Source organism: Cryptotermes secundus, unplaced genomic scaffold (assembly GCF_002891405.2).
Source record: "Cryptotermes secundus unplaced genomic scaffold, Csec_1.0 scaffold991, whole genome shotgun sequence".
Taxonomy (NCBI): Eukaryota; Metazoa; Arthropoda; class Insecta; order Blattodea; family Kalotermitidae; genus Cryptotermes; species Cryptotermes secundus.
Genome location: NW_019722444.1, coordinates 183,483 through 202,192, shown reverse-complemented (window position 1 = coordinate 202,192; position 18,710 = coordinate 183,483). Strand labels below are relative to the sequence as shown.

Sequence of the window (18,710 nt, the reverse complement as noted above, 5' to 3'; positions counted from 1 at the left end):
GCGATGGGAGATACTGCAACATCCGCCATACTCACCTGATATGAGTCCGTGTGATTATGATCTCTTTACCAAAATGAAAGAACCACTGCGAGGGACACGTTACAACACAAGAGAGGAGATTATTCGTGCTGTAGGGCGGTCACTGCTGGACATCAACAGAAGTGGATGCGCTGATGGTGTACGACGCCTTCCACAAATCTGCAGAAGGTGGTACACATGGGGGGCAATTATATTGAAGGAATGTAAGTGTGTTTACCTCAGGTAATAAAGTCATTTCATAACTATAGAGGCGTTGCCACTACTTTTTATCTGACCTATGTATAGTACCTTTTAGTCCATTGAAAGTCAACCGACATTTTGTAGCAAGTGCCTCCATCTCCAAGGTCAAGGAATAAGCCAAGCAAGAAATTGATTATTCCTTCAAAACACTGGTTGCTTTTCAGCAGACTGCACTGCAGTATATTCCACCGGGTAGAACTCTTCAATGCCATTTGTCTTAGATACTTACAGCATCATAAAATAACACACACACACACACACCCAAGTGAAGAGATAAATATACAATAGGGTTTTCAGTGAAGTAAGCACTTGGATGAAATGTGTAGTAATTTTATTGTAGCACCCACTTATCAAAACTGAATGACTAGTATTATATTTCAGCATCCTGTTGCATTGAGGTATTATCCTTACTGTTAAAGCACACCATCAATAATGCAACAATAATTTTAAAATATAAAGCACATATAAAATATGTTTCTCACTAAAAGTGTAACTTTAATACTCAACAATGTTATTAAAAATCATAAATGTCATTAAGACACTAAAAGTGATTATCATATTATTAAAATGTCTGTAGTTTTACATACATATGTTTCTGCTCAATTTACGTGTTTCAGCTGCATATGGGCCATCATCAGGCAATTTCTTTGTTTCTGGGGAGACCACTGCAGTGTATACAGGAAGACCGCACAAATATACAGGAGAAATACAACACACAAAAACTGTGATAGCTGCAAAAGAATACAATGACAGCATTCTAGTCATGAAATAAACAACAAAACAATGTGCATGGGAGCACGATAGACAAGTGAACAGTGCAGTGGTCTCCCCAAAAACAAAAAAAAATTGTCTGATTATGGCCCATATGCGGTCAAAACATGTTGTAAATTTGAGAAGAAACATATATATGTAAAACTAGAGACATTTTAATAATATGATAATCACTTTTAGTGTATAGGTTATACTTTTAGTGTCTTAATGACATTTTATGATTTAAACAACATCGTAAAGTATAAAAATTACACTTTTAGTGAGAAACATATTTTAGATGTCTTTTATATTTAAAAATTATTGTTGCATTATTGACGGTGTGCTTTAATAGTAAGGATGAACAACTAGGTTACTGAAATCCTAAAGGGTAATCACACTCATTCATTCTCAGGGATGGAAAAATGTCTGAAACTCCTAGGAGCAGCCAAAATTTATAGAAGCCAGGCAGAAAGAAGTTGGACACTAAGGTAAATATATTCAGATATATTGCCCTTTTGTCATGCAGCCTTTTGTAGCCAGCATGAAACTTCCGTCTGGTATCTTTCCATCCCTGTAAATTCTGTTCCTTTAAAGACTCAGGCTGCAGTGGAGGCACAGTGGTACCACAGTATTTTTCTGAATTCTGTAACGCAACCTTGGCACTTAGTATGAAAACCTCCATTGTGCAACATGTCACAATATTAACATGAAGAAATTGAGACAAGATCCTCAGCCTCTGAAACTGTGTGTATTTTCTGAGCTGTTTGTCTTTCAGTTCTGAGTTTAAAATGGCAAAGCTATCAGTAGGTTACAGACAGGAAGGACAAGAATGGCCCAATAATTTATGACTGTTTATTTTGACCCGGACCTACATGCCAACCCCCTTCCCCCAAGTACTTTTATTTGTAGAGCCTGCTGCAAATTGTACAGCATGCAAAAATGTATGTAACCTATTGTGAAAGAATGTAAGCTTATTTTTTACTGCTTTCACTGGCTGTGGATTCGAAAGCATTGTGTCTTTGTTCAAAGGGACAAGAAGCTAAAATACCTTCTACATCCCACCGAAGTCAGGTGCATTGTTACATACATTTCATAATGATTGTGGAGAGAATGTAAACAGATATTGGTTACATATCAGCAAAATGCAGGCCTCCTATTGGTCACCAAGCAAGGAAGTTTCTATAATTCTGTTTCATGCGATACCCGTTTGTAACAGGGTAACAGTTAATTAGTGTATTACCACAGGAAGTCTGCAGAGATGCAGTTTAGGTGTTTTAGAGATTTTTATTCTGCTCATGGGGCTTTGCACCATGTGAATGTGGATACTGTTGCTGACATTTTAGACATACTGCATGCTGTCTCCATCCTCAGTGTAGAAGTCAGCAGAGTGGATGAGTGTTCGTGCATATTATAGGTATTTGTTCCAACAGACCTACAGGGGAGAAGGTGGGACTAGTGCCCATTCCAGACCAACAGGGACAGTGGACAGAGAAAATTATTGAATTGCTCTTTTCATGGCCATGAATACACCAGATCACCATAAGGAACCACCAGAAACATATTATCATGTGTTGGTGTATATAACGCGACAAATAACTTCACGCCTTGTTTGATATAGCGAATTTTATTTCACATTCACTCTTACAATCACACAATTTACAGATCCACAATTACTGCTATCTGCAGTATCACAAATACTACACTGCAAACGCCAGAATACAACTGACTGCTTGCTGGCTAACTTGTCACTCTCCGCTGGCTAAATGGAGAACTGTTGATCACACACTCTGACTCGTACGCTTGCTCAGAACTAAATCGGAACTAACTCGTAGGTAGCTGCCTTGAGAACTGACTGTGAATAGCCTTCGCTGCTCCTTATGTAGCCTCGTTCCGGACAACACAGAATACGGCCACGTAATAGGCATCATTGTTGTCTGGTGCCATGTTGCTAGCAATGCTGTCCGGAGTTGTTTACTGCTGCCTAGCAACCGCGGTATCCCTTGGTGATGTCACCGCTGTTGACTCGCGTTGCATAGCTACCAGGATGCTGGGACTCGGCTAACTTCGGCTCCGCTCAGCGCGTCAGCTCCCAGGGGGGAGGGCATCCAGCTAGCGCGACATGTCACAATATATATACATTAACACTCACCCACACTACTCTCTGTTTGGCCTGAAAAGTGGAGCAGCATGTAACTCTGAAACATCAGTAACACTGCCAGAGATCAAAACTGGGACTGAATAAAAACTAGCCGTTGGTATGGACATTGATTTCTAGGTCTCAGACTGAGAATTTTCAGATAATTGCTTTTGCTTCATGCAGTAGCATGCAAATTGTCCAGTGTACAAGAATCTACTTGTCAACAAAATCTCTTTTTTTTTCCCCCTCTGTCCCTCCCAATTTCTGCCTGTGGTGATAAAGGACATGGCCCTAAAACTGATTTTCTTTAAATACAGTGATTTATCACAATTTTTATTAAAAATAATCTGATGTCAAAGGGTTAAGTAGTATACCTCAGTACAATGTGAAAAGTAGCTAGCATTAGGATTGTGACTACTATGGAGAAAAATTCGGTGTAGTAGAAAAAATTCTTGTTCTCTTGAGTCTTGAAATCTTGCAAATTCTTCATTCATTGCTCTAGCATCACCCTAGAAAATCTGACCTTGACATGTTGTAGGGGCAGCAAAGCAAGAACAAGTGAGTGAAACCAGTCAGTGGTCAGGAAATAAAGTGTATGACCCAGCGCAGTTTGAGCCATCCATTCCTGGTCAGAAGGAAGGTGTAGAGAGACTGGAGCAAGAGAATGGTATGTTGCGAGAGGAGCTGTTGCGTCTTGAGGAAGATTACCGTAGTCTCCAGACAAAACGTCTGCAAGATGTGAGTACCAGTTCCAGTCTCTGCACTACTGAATACAGACTATAACATTTCCAAATACTGTTTTTGAGCTCTTACTGTAAACATACTACACTTCAGAAGAATATTCACATATATAACTTACTGAGCAAGTTAGCTCAAGTGGCAGTGGTTTGACTTGTATGCAGGAGTTGCTTGTTTCAAATCTTTGCCAAGACATTGACTAGTGTGACTGAGGTTATTTGTTGTTTTTTCAGTGTTTCCAGGGAAACATAGAAACTCAAATTAGACCACACTCACTTCTTTCTTCATCCTTTCCAATTCATTATCCTATAATTTTCATATAATGTGACACTGTATAGTCTGAGCTACTGACAGCATTGCTAAATAAACTATAAGTATATAAATAAAAGGAATACATCATGATCACCATTGGCAAAATAGTCCTTTTTGAGCCATAGCCTTCCTTAGAAGATTGTGCCAGATTGCATCCTGTTCTCCCTTCTTTGGATTTTGCAACAGTAACTTTTTTATAGAACAAGTTTGTCAGCCTTGAGTCCAACCCCAACCTGGAGGACTAGGTCTCTGTATCTATGTCCCCCAGGCACTGGGTTCCCTTTTGTTGCCTTCTATGACTCGCAGGGCTATGATGGAGGTATTCTAACCCACCTCCACAGCAGGTAAAAGGAGTACATACATCTTGTGTTTTCTAGCCTACTGTGAAATGTGTCATAGTTCTTCTCCAGACCTGCGTTTGTGAAATGGCCAGGTTGAATCTTGACTAGATTACTGCCAGTCCTGACTAAGGTTTTTCATAGTTTTTCTCAGTCTACATTAGTGACAGAATAGTACTTCACCCTGCTGTACTGTATCGGAGTGTACTGAATTGAGTGCTGTGCATTTACATTATCTGTGTGAACCTCATGAGCCAGTGATAAGCACATCCAGTAAAGTGCTTAGTTTGTAAATTGGACAATTGGGGTTTGCTTCCTGGTTGGGGGTATTTTTCTCTTCATCTTGCCCAGTCTGGATCCAAGCTCACCCAGGCTCCTGTCCAGTGAATAATAGGGGTTTTTCCCAGGGGTAAGCAGCTGGAGTATAAGGCTGACCGCTTACTTTCATCTGGTGCATTTTCCTTTAACACTGTTTTAACCACATGTCATTATGTCTGTTGCAGCTGAACTTGCTGCAAAAGCAGCACGAAGCAGAAATGGGCCGTCTCATCTCGGATCACATGGCGCGACATTCCAATTCTCGCATTGCTGACCTTCAGGGCCAACTCAGCACACAGCAGATAATTATTAGTCACCTGAAGGATCAGCTTAAGCAGTGAGTATAAAGGCACACCATGGCATCTCTGGAGGCTGACTCTCTTAGTAATACCAGTATAACCCAAAGGCATCTTGCCACTACTGAGCAAGTTGGCCCTTTGATGCTATATAGTCCAATTTATTGGCAGACTCATTAAGTAAAGCATAAAGAAATTTATGTGACCAATACCAAAACCTATTATGGAAAAATTTTCAGACTTTGACTCATCGTCTGCAGGATTGTGTCTTCGATTTTATTATTTGATGACCTTAAATTGGTTTCAAAATCAGCTATTTAACATCAGAAATATTTTATTTACTACACTGCTTTTCCCCTCTTTATACGAAAGGGCCCAAAAAAATATACGAGGTGACAATAAAGTTCGTGAACTCGCCACCTTGTGCTTGCTGTGGCAGCAGTGGACAGAAACCTCAGTATGGTATGGTTTGACAACTTTGTTGTTATTGATCTATGGCAGTCTCTTTCTGAGTGGCATTTGTTATTGTCTGAGTGTGTTTTGGTGTGCAGTCTCAGGAATATCAGAGCTTGAATTAAAGCACTGTCTGTGAGGGAGTTTTTACCTAGTAAACAAATAATTGTGCTAGAACACCCTCCCTATTCAGAGGATCTAGCCCCCCAGTGGCTTTTTTCCTGTTCTTGAAGATAAAGGAAATATTGAAAGGAAGGCATTTTGATGACATTGATGACATCAGGAGTAATACAAGAGCAGCTCTGAAGGCCATTCCACAAAGTCAGTTCCAAAATTATTTTGAAGGGGGGACTAGGCGCTGTCATCTGTGCATAGCTTCCTAAGGTGAGTACTTTGAAGGTGAGCATAGTGATATTAAGCAATTACTGCAACAAGTTCACGAACTTTATTGTCGGACCACTTACATTCACTTTAATACAAGTGGACACAGCCACAAAGTTGGACCAAAATGTAATGTATGGCATGTAGTGTGATATTCTCACAAAAGATGGTGCTAGTCACATAAATGCCAGCAGCACCTTATTGAATGGCAGGAAAGTGAAAGAGAATTGCGGCAGAACAGTGTGTATACATTTTTTGGGCCTCTGTGTTTGCGGGATTGATGGCACTATTCCCTTTACTTGTCATTAAACTCTGTTCCCCTACTCAATCTTTAATACTGATTGCAGTGGAATCATTCTACAACACTAATGGGAAGGAAACACCACCATCACCAATATGTTAATATTGCACATATGCAGAAATCTTATAAAAGATGGGGGCATTTTTCAAGCACTTCCATCATAACACATCGTTCCTAGGCAGCTGTGACCTGTTTTCTGCAATCTCTGCTGTCTCTTAGCTTGGATTTTTTTTTTCCAGTGCAACTCAGGAGAAGAGAGTAAAAGTAAAGGTATCCCTGTAACAGGCCATGGAGGCCCATAATGTTGTGAGATGTTGAGGCTCCCACATTTTATAGACAGTCGGCTCATAGATGGCGATGAGGTCAGCCTTACGCACTGGTCGCCCTTTACCCCCAAGAACATTTCAAGGATATTCCTGGTACTTATTTCTGTTAGAGGCTGAGTCGACCCCAAGGCCACAGTGCGGCCAGAAAGATTAGGTCAATTGAAAAAATCCAATTAATTCATTGGGACTAGAACCTTCCAGCTTGTAGCATAGTGCCTCAACCAACTATGCTACCTCGTGCCCCAGGAGAAGAGAAAGTTTAAATTTTTATGTGGTAAGTAATTACACCACCTAATGAAGGTCCACATATATTTGCATCTATACCCTGATAAGGTTAAAGAAAGTTCAATTTGGGATTTCCACATTGGCTACCACAAAGAGTGCTGTCTTCTAGGAAATGATGCTTTGTAGTCCAGTAGAAACTGCTCAGTTTTTCAGGAGAACACCAGTGTACTTATATCAAACTACACTGCCACAATTCCAATTCCTTTTAGTTAAAGTTCAGCTGTGGATTTCTGTTTTGTCTGTCCCTATGGGCCTTGTTACGATGAGGACATGCCCTCCCATTCATCTGATAAGTGCTTAAACATGGTAATGTGATCTAATTCATATTGTCACATGTTAGAGTGACTGGATTTATTGATCAATTTCAGATCATAACTGCAAATAACCATAACACTATTGCTAATCTCTCGACTTTACAAATCACTACAGCACATGCTTCCAGTAGTCAGTTCCCAGTAACAGATTTTAACAACAGAGATTCTTCAGCTTCTGGGCTCATGTCATTACTGTCCAGCGAATATCCCACAACTAAACTCTCACTCCAATTGACTAATTCCCAGGCTGGTGGCCATCTCACACCAACCTCTTAGTCGTCACTTCACAGACTGACTTACAACTGACTACTCCTCAGCTGGTGTCCTCGTTATATAACCTATTGGCACAGACCGCATATAAAACAATGTTTACATCAGTTCCTTTATTGTTGCGCATGACCTTATTGCCATGGGAACCTGTTTGTTTCACAGTCACTACCTAGTAATTGGTCTGTATGCTACAGTATCTTCTGTTTTCCAGGTTGGATGAATATCGAGAGGAGATAGAGGTGCTAAGAGCAGAAAGAGATCACTTAGAGAAGAGCAACATGGATCTCAGGAAGAAAGTGTCTGACTTCCGGAGCATGCAGACACCAGTGAGTTTAATGAAGATTGAGTCTGTATATAGGAATTTGATAGGGAAACTTCCATTGATTCATGATAATATAGACAGAAGTAAAATAGTATTACTGTTCAGTTGTTAACACAGATAAACATGGCCAGTATTATTTGTGTCTATCCACCTTTTTACCTCTTTAGATTCTTAAATATTGATGAGATGTTCACAACCATGACCTTTACAAAGAGTGTGACTGCTCCTGTAATTGGCTAGCGGTTCAGGTATATTGTTGCAGCCCACCATAAAGTCAGTCTGAAGGGTTTTACATGTACACGTACATATAATAGGTGTATAAAAATTACTTTTCCAGTTGAAGGTGAGAACTTCGGAAAATTTTGAGAATTGGAATGAGACTCTCTAGAACCACCACACCCCTCTCCAACTATATCACTATTTGTAAACTACCCACTTTTTTCAATGAAAATTCATAATTTAGTGTATTTAAAAAATAAATTGTAGGGCTATGTCCTTTTGGAAGAAAGAGGCATAGAGGAACAGATTTCATTGGCAGGTTGATTCATGCTAGCATTGCCAGCCATTATAATAATGACGGGTCAGGTAATATTCACGCTGCTGTACAAAGCAAGGCTGTTATGTGGAAAATCAACATTTTATTCCAGATTGAAATTTTTTTCTCAGTTCAATCTACAGAATTTAAGGCCCACACATACCTGATTTTTGACCTCCAAAATTTGATATGTATATCTGATTCCATATAAACGCTTCTAAACTGATGCTGGAAGCAGCATCATCAGCAGCGACTTGAAGCACAGAGCAAATGATGCTCAAGATGGTTCAAGTTCATATAGCAGCAGGCATGACCAGAGTGGTTTGAACGGCTGTTGTAGTGCGATGTGGAAAGCAAATGGAAAAACTACCACATTATCACTTTTCCTGGATAGTCTCTTTCCAAAAACAGAGATACCATGTATGCCTCTGGAGACAAAACAAACCAGAGGGGCGGATAGAAGTGCCCAGAAGACAGAAGAAGATGTTGTATGACCTTGGGGACAGAAGAGGATATTTTAATTGAAGGAGAAAGCTTGAGATCGCATTAAGTGGAGGAACTGTTTTGGAAGAGACTATGGACCTGTCGTCTGACAGATTACTGATGAATGAATGAATAAACCCTTCTGTCAGCAAAGAGCTGACTGGATCAGTGACACAAGTTGTCTGTAAACTGATCTTGCTTTCAGCTACTTCATATTGTGTTATGTTCATAGCAGGAAGGTAGTTTCTACGTCAGTTATTCTCACACTCTCTAGCAGGAGTGCAAGAAACTCAAATTGCCCCATGCAGGACTTAGAAGTTTCATTTTGTTTCCTGACAGAAGCTGCTAAGTAATGACTACAGAAGCCTCAGTATGTCTTGCATCATTAATAATCAGTAAATTAAAAAGAAGAAATGGGAGAGAGACAATTTGTGAACATTATGACAACAAAGAAAATAGTTTTCTATACACAGAAGGAAGAGTTCCACAAGATGTTATTCTTTTAAATACTGTTGTCTGTCTGAAACATCTTTGAGGGTACCCATACATTAAATAGGCAGCCTTATGGGAGAACATTCATATGTGTTCAGCAGAACACTGGTATGGCAATTTTGGTTCTCATTGTATATTGAAAATAGGGTATAGTAACTTTCTAATAGTGATGTAACAGTCTGCATCATTATCTGATGATGAAACACCCCAAGGATATTTTAGACATGGTTCACTAGTCATCATGCAAGCTGAACACTGATAATCTGAACAAAATATCTACCAGGTAGACTGCATGGCACATGTGTTCATAACAATATTTATCTCAGTGTATGTTGCTAGTTGGTGACTAGCTGGTGCAGGCACCAAGCTATCCAACCATTAGGGCATAGCACAACTGCGCAATGAATGTTTGATTTTCAACTCTTTCTTCTTTGTCTTGGACAGAAAAGTCTTCATGTATCATTATTTAATTATTACAGAACAGCCTGGAAGCTTTTTTGCAAATGTTATAGCATCAGGTTAGCAGGAACTAACTTCATTTCATCATGCACTCTCAGCTGATGTAAATATCTGTTGCTTTTACAAGACCGAGGAATCATTACTGTGTTCGCAGAGTCTATCATAGGACCATGACTGTCCTCCATGCGCTATGAGAATAAGGGTGTAGCTTCATCGGTTAGTCATGTAGACTGTTATGTCATCATCAGAAAGTTAGTAGATTCTGTTTTCAACTTGTTTCTGGTATTTGTACACTGATGGGAAACACAGAAGTATGTAGATTTTTTTTTTCTGCAAGGTTGCCTACACAACAGATGACATACCCTGGTTGAATACGGTCCACCCCATTACATCCCATTTCACTCAGATCCGTTTAACATTATTTCCCCATCTGTGTTAACCTTTAACGTCCGAATGACATATATGACGCAAGCAGCAACCGGAGTTGGCCGAATGGCACATATATGTGACGCAGGACACGTGCACTCTTTGGGAGTGCTGACAGTTTGACCTTGGGTTTGAAACAAAAACAAACCTACGTGAGGTCATGTCAGTGGTTCATTCCTCAGCTCTGAACAAAGAAATCGTTTATCTCGGTCCTGGTTTTGAAACTATTTATGTTTATACATGACTGTTTATGACCTGATCAGCCTAATATAGCCCAGCTTTGTTCTGAGAACTGAAGAGGAAATATTTGTCGGTGCTTGCAGATCAGTGCTTCCAGAGCTTTCAAGGAAGTGTGACATATTCAAGGATTGGTTTTCAGTGGCGAATTATCAGTTAGGAAGTCAGTGTTGGATTGTGTAATATTTCTTTTTCACTTAAAAAGTTAGTGTCAGACTGTCATATATTTCTTTTTATATTATTTTGTGTCTCAGAAGAGGTATAAACCCACTGAGCCAGTATTACTTTGTGAGTAAAAGGTATCTTCGTCACTGTGACTTTCCATATCAGAGTCGGACTGGCACCTTTTCAAGTACTATTACAATTATTATTTTTTATTGCTAGTGGGGTGGGACTAAGTCCCTTGTACTGCTGCCACTTCTGGCCTATTGTACCATACTATTACAGTTACTTTGCATCACTATTTTGCGAGTTTTTGTCAATCAACATAATTTATTCGATTTTGCTGGAAATGCCCCCTCCCCCAAGATGGAACCTCAAAAACGTGCCCGATATTCCAAACTTCTCGATGCAGAAGAACTGGAGGAAATATTGATGGAAGAGGAATCTGAAGAAGAGTTAGAAGATATCAATGATTCCATTCAACCTCGAGCAAATATGTTGTTGTTGTTGTCATCATCATCATCAGACAACGAGGCAGAGGAAACAGAAATTAGGTTTCGTGATAGAAGACCCAGGGATTCGCCGAAGGTACTAGACTTCACTGGTCCTCCGAGTGGAATCAACAGATCAGCTGCTCCCAATATAAATGCAGTCATCTCCTTTTTCCATTTTCATTCTGTTTTTCCAACAAATATTCCAAATCTTGTTACAAGAAACTAACAGATATTTCCACCAATTTATGGCATGCCAAGATGCTCCAGGCCCTTCTGTTCAACCGCCTGATGTTACAATTGAAGATATATAACTTTTTGGCAATAATTATTCAAATGGGCCATGATCAACGGGACACCCTCAAAGATTATTGGTCAAGAGATGAGCAATACTACACTCCATTCTACCATAACACCATGGTACGAGACCATTTCTTCCATATTTTGAGATTCCTACATTTTGAAAATAATGAAGCTCCTCCAAATCGAGATGACCCAGAGTATGATAGATAGGCTCTGGAAAGTTAGAAAAATTTTTGACAATCTCAACAACAAATTTTGTGGACTTTACAATCCAGCAGAATGTCTTGCTCTTGATGAAGTCATAGTGTTTGCGATTTTTGGGGGTATACTTATGACGTGACAGTTTATTTGGGCAAACAAAGGCAACTTGCAGCAGAAGAAATTACATCAACACATGGCATTGTTCTCCAGCTAATTCGTAGAGTAGGAGGCTTGGGACACAAAATTTACATGGACAATTATTTCAGTTCTCCTGCTTTATTTGACGATCTTTTAGACAGGAAAATAAATTAATGTGGCACCGTTCGCAATGATAGGCGTGGAATGCCACAAGAAATTCGGCCGAAGTCAGTGAAATTGAAAAAAGGGGATATTGTTACAAGAGTCAAGGGGCATCTAAGTGTTGTTTGTTGGAAAGACAAGCGTGATGTGTATGTTCTGATGAATCTGGCCATGCTGTCAAACCCCATGTAATTGAAGACTATAATGCATACATGGGCTTTGTTGATAAATCTGACAGGATGGTAAGCAGTTATGGCATTGCTAGGAGGACATGGAAGTGGACAAAGAAATTGTTTTTCCACCTTCTAGATATGACTATTCTAAATGCATATCTATTACACAAGTCATGTGTTGGAAAAATGACACACAAAAAGTTCCGCGAAATATTGGTGCGGGATTTGCTTCGTCAGTCACATGAGGCGAATCTCACGGTCAGTGGCATTTCTTGGGGGAGGCAAAGTTCATCTGGGGCCCAACTGAGTCGACTGGAGGTGAAACATTCACAACACTGGCCAACCAAAGGAAAACAAAGACATATTTATTCTCAGAATAAGAAGCGCAGAAGCACGCTCTACTACTGTAAAAAGTGTGACGTTGCACTATGTGTGGTGGACTGCTTCAAGAAGTGGCACACATGCATCAGAGTGTGAGTTATCGTAAACTGTGAAGTGACACAGTTCAAACTCACATACAGTCTGAACAAAATATTGTATATAGTGTGATTATATTTACAATATCGCCATGAATCAAGGTTGAAGGAAAAACAATGGGTAAATCCGAATTTCATAACATATTTAATAAAGATTATATTTTGCATTTCATGAGAAAATATTCACAGTTAATTTTCATTTGTAGAACTTGCTCTTTTATGTATATGTAGAAAATTTTGTCTTTCAGGTTCTTTTTAGTTCATATTTCTATGTTGCATAGAACGGAAAATATGCATTTTTTTCTGAAAGTTTGCAATGATAATTAATTAGGGTGATTTAAATTCCAGCCGTACAGGGCTGCTGGCAGTTTAAAAGTCCATACATTAAAGGTTAAAATCTGTCGAATGGTCTCATTTATTGAGATTTTCCAACAGAAATTTACTAGTCATTCATGATTTCTCCCTTGTATATTATATGTCATGTCCATATCATCAATCTTGATTTAGTTACCTTAACAGTAGTAGGTGAACAGAAACTCCTCATGATATAATTTCTCTGTGCATCTGTCAGTTCCTCTTTGTAGATCTAAATATTCCCCTCAGTGCCTTGTTCTCAGACACCTTGAGTCACTGTTGATTGACATCAAGAGTGAGCTGTCTGAAACCTGAGATCAGTTACTTTGAATCTGTGGCCTTCCCTTAGAGAAAGCCACACAGACAGTAGGCAGTTAACTGTTGCAGTTTTTTACTGTTGTGCAGGAGATGCTTCAGTATGAAGGGCTGCAAGAGAAATTGTCTGAACTAGAGCGTAGACATGAAGCTCGTGAACAGAAGCTACAAGCAATGGTGCGTGACCTGCTCCGACGCAACACAGAGCAACGCGCAGTTACAGGGGATAATAGAAGTGCTACAACTATGAAGGAGAAGCTGCTTGACAAGAATCGCCAGCTTTGCTTATACCGTGCTGAGATGGACCGTATTCTTGAGACACTTCGAGAATTTAATAGGCACCAAAAGTCTGGTAGCACTGTTCAACTTGCACCTGACTGAAGCTGTATCTATATTTAATATAAGTTAGGTACGAATTTTGCTCTCTCCCCTCCATATTTATCTTCTTCTCTTCCCTTACCAGTGTAGACGATTAATTATCCAAACTAACTGGGGATGGACATGGTTAGGGTCATGAAAACATTTTTAAAGATGAAAGGACAAGACCACTGATTGCCCAGATTTGTTTGAATGTATGAGTATTAAAAATTAGCTGTTTAAATAATCACACAACAAAGGGATATGTATGTGAGATTTGAGGTCTTCTCATTGGTGAAGATTTTGTTTTGTCTTCAGGGTTATGGCAGCATGTAGTATGAAGGTGGTCACCACCCACCAGACTACAGAGTATCACAACCCAGGAGACCACGCCATGAAATAAAGAAACACTACTGCCATCCAGTATTGTCATCTTTGTATTGACAAAAATTACTTTTAGTTGCAAAGTTAAAATTCTGTCATACTCATTTTAAATTGTTATTGATAAGACAAAATGACGGTCAGATAATTAACATTTCTGTTGCTTGACGTGTAAATAACTGAAAACTCATTGCAGTGATTCACAAACCATAACCCTTCTTTGCAGAGGTTGCAGAATTTACACAAGTTTAGTTCCAAAGTAAAGAAGAAATAGGAACCTTCCTTCAAATGAGAAACTTAGATCTGTAATATTCTTTTCCATTTTATGTTTTGTATATTCTTGTTTATTTTTGTCCTCATTCCTTCCCTCCTGTAAATCTGCACACTAGTCAGCACATTAGCTTAAAGAAATGTATATTTCAGATTGTCAATAACTATAAATAAAATTAAAAAAATCCTTCTCCTTTTATGACATTATGATGTGTCATTGACATAAAATTAACCTGTCATGTTTATGCTTTATTATTAACTGACTGAAGTACATGTACAGTTATCTGCATCAGTGACTGTCAGTGCTTATGAAGATTGTACTGTTTAAATAATACAAATATTTTATTCTGTTCATTAGATTGAAATAATTGTTGTTTAATGTACATTTTAAATTATTAGTGAATTGTATGTAGGATTATTTTAGATTCCATAATTGTATTTCTGATAATGACTTCAAAGAGTAAAGATAAGCATGTAAAGTAATGTGTTTCATAAATACTGGCAGTAACTGTAGAAGAAACGACGGGGAAGTTTCGTAGATTATGCAGCATGAAGTCATTTTCCTTTACAGCATATTGTGACATGACTACTTAAATATTGTCCGTTGCTAGGCAGTGGAATAACAAACATGCTTTTAAATCATCAAACAAGGGAGCTGCTGCAAAGCAGTGATTTACTCACATGTCACACAACAGAAGAGATTTTTGGGAACAGTTCCCATATTCTCAAATTTCATCATTCTAATGAAAATAATAATAATAAATGGGAACGTGAGTATTGTTGCTTACAATACATAATTTATAATACTTAAATGTAACTGAAAAACTGTGTTCTGTATGGCTTTCAAGTGTAAGTTATGAGGAAATTATGGGGTTTAACCTTTAAGAGACGGGCCATTTAAATTCCGGTAATGGCCACGGGCCGGAGTTGTAGAGTAATAAAAATTATAATCATGTTACTGAAAATGCTGTGATTTCTGCAATTTTTGTGATAAACTAACGAAATAAACGCTGCTTTTATCTAGAAAGAATATAGAATCAGATATTATAATTTACAGATTTTAGAATCTGTAAAAATTGTTACACTGATTCCAAAAAAATTTCCCTCAATTTCGAACATGTCCACAAATATGCATACAGTTTCTGCACAAAATGTTTCTGCTGTACAAATTCCTGCTGCTGACATCATTCGTACTCTCGTACCATCTTATCTGGCAAGTGGGTTGGAAGGTTATGTTTATAAAGCACATTCCAAGTGACTAGACCCATTCTGTATACACAAGTGTGGACAAAGCTATCGTATTCTGTCCTTGACACACCAGACTGTTTATATCTGAGATGAGCCACACAGCAATACTGTTCTCCGAACTGTAGAAACAGTACTGCCAGAACTTCCAGGCGTAGCACGTTGTGTAGTGAATAAGACATCCACCATGGCCTTGTTTCGCTTGGAAGAAGATGAAATTGAGAGGCAGCTGCTCAATGATACAGATTCTGACTGTGCTACAGACGTCTCAGAGAGAGGCAAGGAAGAAAGAGATTCAGAAATTGAAGCCGACGAAGACCCATCATCTTCGTCAGCAACCTGGGGACCACCACACCAGCATGGCAGGAGGCGTGTGAATAATTATTCCGGTGGAGCTGTGGGGTAAAATATCAATGAAGCTCCACACGTAAATAAGGATTCCACCCCTTTCTGCATTTTCATGCTCTACTTCGCAGGGATTATCCATCTGCTGGTGGAAGAGACGAATAGGTACTACCACCAGTACCTAGACAAACTTCAAGACGGACCTTCTCCGCGGCCTGACGTGACCGATTCCGAGATGTTTCTGTTTCTAGGAATAATCATTCAAATGGGACATGACATTAGAGACAGACTAAAGGACTACTGGTTGATTGCAGAACAATTTGCCACGCCTTTCTACTCTAGCACAATGAAACGCGACCGTTTTCTACACGTTCCTTTTCTTCATTTTGCAGACAACATTACAGAAACTGACAGGAATACCGACAGTTATGACCGACTATGGAAAATTTGGACCATCTTCGACACTCTCAATGATGCATATGAAAAATATTATAACCCTTTTATAACCCATTTAATTGTTATTTGTTTTACAGTCACTAATTAGAATAATAGTAATACCTTAACATTTGAGCAAACATTCCAGCAACATTTCATTGATGTGTTTCGTCAGCAGTGTATATTAATATTTTGCACTAATCAATCTTAAAAGAATGTTACAATTTAAGTGTATATATAGGGTGGGGTAGGCAAGTGGGTGACTTTAAAAACTCAGTAATTAAATAAGGAAATTGTTTCTGCCAGATTACAAGTAAAGCACATAGCATGCCATTTATTTCCTGAAGATGGTATCATTTAAAGTGACTTTCATCTATTCACAGGCATTCCACACGTTTCCCATGACATGGTGTAGCAGCTCCATAGGAATTCCTGCAATTTTTTCATGAGTTATTGCTTTCAACTCTTCAATGTGATATGGGCAGTGAGTGTACACTTTGCATTTTAAGTGCGCCCATAAAAAATAGTTGCTTTCTGGAAGCTCTGGGGATGTTGGACGCCAAGGAATGTTAGCATTCCTGGAGACGATGATATGAGAAGGCAGTCATATAGTGCCGTTTGACGCCCTGGCACATCTGAATTTGAGCCATCTAGTTGAAACGAGATGGCCTACCCAGTCATGATGTCACAGTTTCCTTCCCATTACCATCTTAAACAAATTATGGGCCAGTAATGCAGTGAAATAAATTTCACCCCTCATTGTTACCTGGTCACTCTGCAGTTAGGAAGTGTTTTCTTCTGATCAATAATGAAAATTTTGTTTATTCACAAATCCATGTAGATAAAAGTGAGGCTCATTGGATGCCCATAGATTGTGAATAAAGTCATAGCCATAGCCCATTTAAGTCACCATTTCTTGACAGATTTTATGGGTAAGGAGTTACCAAGGTGTTAATTCTTGCATTGTCTGTACCTTGTAAGATGGGAATTTAATGACTCCACTGTTCCATGGTTAAATAGCATCATGTGGACAAGAGGATGTTGGGTGAAGCAATCCCCACTACCACCACCCTTGTAACTAGAAAACTGGGTTTTAGAATTGCCCATTTCACTGCTCCACCTGTACTTTCCCTGATAGTTCCAATCTACTGGATAAAGAAGAAGGTTTATGGATACAAGTGACCAATACAGTTAAAGAGACATTGTCCTTGCCAAGCTGTAAGAATCCTTACAGTGACAAAGTCAAAATTCTAAGAATATATTAATGGCAGGATTTGTGGTATGAAGCATTTGCCATGAATTATATTTTTTGTATTGATTACTGGAATAGTTGTACTTTGATAGTGAATGTGTTAATTGGTGTTAAAGTATCATGGCCCAGTTCCATTTTATTATTATAGATGGTTTTCTTGTGCATAACAAAATTATACTTCCATTACATTATAGACATGTTCAATTTAAGAGGATGCTTTGTAGAAATTGAAAATATTCTTGGGAGCCACACTAATGCATTTGTGAGCCAAGTGAAAATACCACTTTAATGGAATTCTGAAGTATATTCATAGTCCATTTCAGTCTGTGTTTAACCTGGGTTTAATTTATTTTCACCTTAATTATACAGTGTTTCTAAAACTGTCGAACTAAATATTGAAGATTTTTGGAGAGTTGTTGCCTAATCAAATATAGATTACATTTCTTGAATACTATGCTTAATCCTGATGAGGTCATTGGATTTTTTTCAGTTGACCTAATCCTTCCAGCCGCACTAGGCCCTGGGGTTTACTCAGCCTCTAACAGAAATGAGTACCAGGAATTAATTAAATAATTGTCCTGGGGAGTAAGGCGCGGCCAGCGCGTAAGGCTGACAACCTTACCGCCATCTTTGAGCTGATTGTCTAGATAATGTGGGACCCTCAACGTCTCACAACCCTATGGGCCTTCGTGGCCTGGCGCAGGAATAACTTTACTTCTTTTTTCTTCTTTTTTTTTTTTTTTTTTACTTGATCATGTATTTATGTCACTCACTCACTCATGGAGCTGAGCCCTTCTTGAGAAGCTGCCAATTGTGCAGCTACTCAAGAGGTTCCCAGCATGTTATGGAGCCCGAAGGTTCATTACCATGCTCATATCCACTGGTCCCTATCCTGAGCCAGATCAATCCAATCCATACCATCCTATCCCTCTAAGATTCATTTTAATATTGCCCACCCACGTACATCTTGCTCTTTCCTCCTGGCTTTCCTACCAATATCCTATATCCATTCCTTTTCTCCCCCGTTCATGCTGCATGCCTTGCCCATCTCATCCTCCTTGACCTGATCATTCTAATTATTCTTGGAGAAGAGTACAAGTTATGAAGCTCATGTGTTTATGTAAGTGTGTAAAAAATATAATTTGTGCTATTTACTTTCATCATGTTAAGTAGACATTAATTCATTATTTGTTAAGTA

The 18,710-nt window shown here is 38.9% G+C and overlaps 1 protein-coding gene across 4 annotated transcripts in view; it reads left to right on the top strand.

Moving 5' to 3' along the window:
• The window catches only part of LOC111861514 (centrosomal protein of 162 kDa), an 81,767-nt gene extending 63,740 nt beyond the window's left edge, over window positions 1-18,027 (top strand). For 2 of the 4 annotated variants that reach the window (XM_023846162.2, XM_023846160.2), the window contains 4 exons: window positions 3,705-3,904; window positions 5,058-5,209; window positions 7,710-7,824; window positions 13,318-15,018. In XM_023846162.2, coding sequence (XP_023701930.1) covers window positions 3,705-3,904; window positions 5,058-5,209; window positions 7,710-7,824; window positions 13,318-13,608 — 758 coding nt within the window. In that variant the 3' untranslated portion in view covers window positions 13,609-15,018. Of the gene's footprint in view, window positions 1-1,441; window positions 1,518-3,704; window positions 3,905-5,057; window positions 5,210-7,709; window positions 7,825-13,317; window positions 15,019-16,643 lie in introns of those variants that run through there. The other 2 variants (XM_023846161.2, XM_023846163.2) reach the window with 2 other exon arrangements.
• Window positions 18,028-18,710: the final 683 nt, after the last annotated feature.